Source organism: Eimeria tenella, genomic scaffold (genome assembly GCF_000499545.2).
Source record: "Eimeria tenella Houghton genomic scaffold, Eth_scaff3258, whole genome shotgun sequence".
Taxonomy (NCBI): Eukaryota; Apicomplexa; class Conoidasida; order Eucoccidiorida; family Eimeriidae; genus Eimeria; species Eimeria tenella.
Genome location: NW_013543093.1, coordinates 525 through 1,185, shown reverse-complemented (window position 1 = coordinate 1,185; position 661 = coordinate 525). Strand labels below are relative to the sequence as shown.

At 59.3% G+C, this 661-nt stretch overlaps 1 protein-coding gene across 1 annotated transcript in view; it reads left to right on the top strand.

The window, feature by feature from the left end:
* Positions 1-661, top strand: part of ETH_00038995 (cleavage and polyadenylation specificity factor, putative) — a gene marked incomplete at both ends in the record, with an annotated part of 2,631 nt that overhangs the window by 1,658 nt on the left and 312 nt on the right. The window contains one exon of the mRNA XM_013376230.1: positions 2-587. Within this exon, the coding sequence (XP_013231684.1) occupies positions 2-587 (586 nt within the window). The remainder of the gene's footprint in view (position 1; positions 588-661) is intronic.

The window sequence follows — 661 nt, the reverse complement described above, 5'->3', positions numbered from 1 at the left end:
CACAGGCCTGCAGCAGCAGCAACAGCAGCAGCAGCAGCAGCAGCAGCAGCAGCATGGTCGGGGAGAGTGAGTCGCAGCAGCTGTTGCTGCTACAGGTCGTGCAGCAGCACCTCATGGAGCAGTTCGGGCCCGTCAAAATATGCAGGAGACGCAAAGGCAAAGCAGCAGCAGCAGCAGCAGCAGCAGATGAGGCGGAGCTATATGAAGAGGTGCCTCTTGCTGCTGCTGCTCTTGCTGCTGCTGCAGCAGACGGCGGGGAAATGGATTTGTGTCTTGTCTTTAATGCGACGCCGGAAAAGGCACCAGCAGCAGCAGCAGCAGCAGCAGCAGCAGCAGCCTCTTCTGCTGCTGCTGCTGCAGACACTAGCAGCATGAAAGTCAAGGCGGAAGCAGCAGCAGCAGCAGCAGCAGCAGACGCTGTCAAGGGCAGCAGCGCAGAGAAAGGCCCTGCCGAGGAGGCAGCGGGGCAGCAGCAAGGAGACACAAGTGCTGCTGCGGCTGCTGCTGCAGCAGCTGCTGCTGCTGCTGCGCACCACCCAAACAAAAAGGAGACAGTCTCTGTTTGTGTCGATTTCGCGGAAAGACAGGTTCGCTGCTGCTACTGCTCCTGCTGCTGCTGCTCCTGCTGCTGCTTTTCTCACGATTGCTACTACTGTTGCTG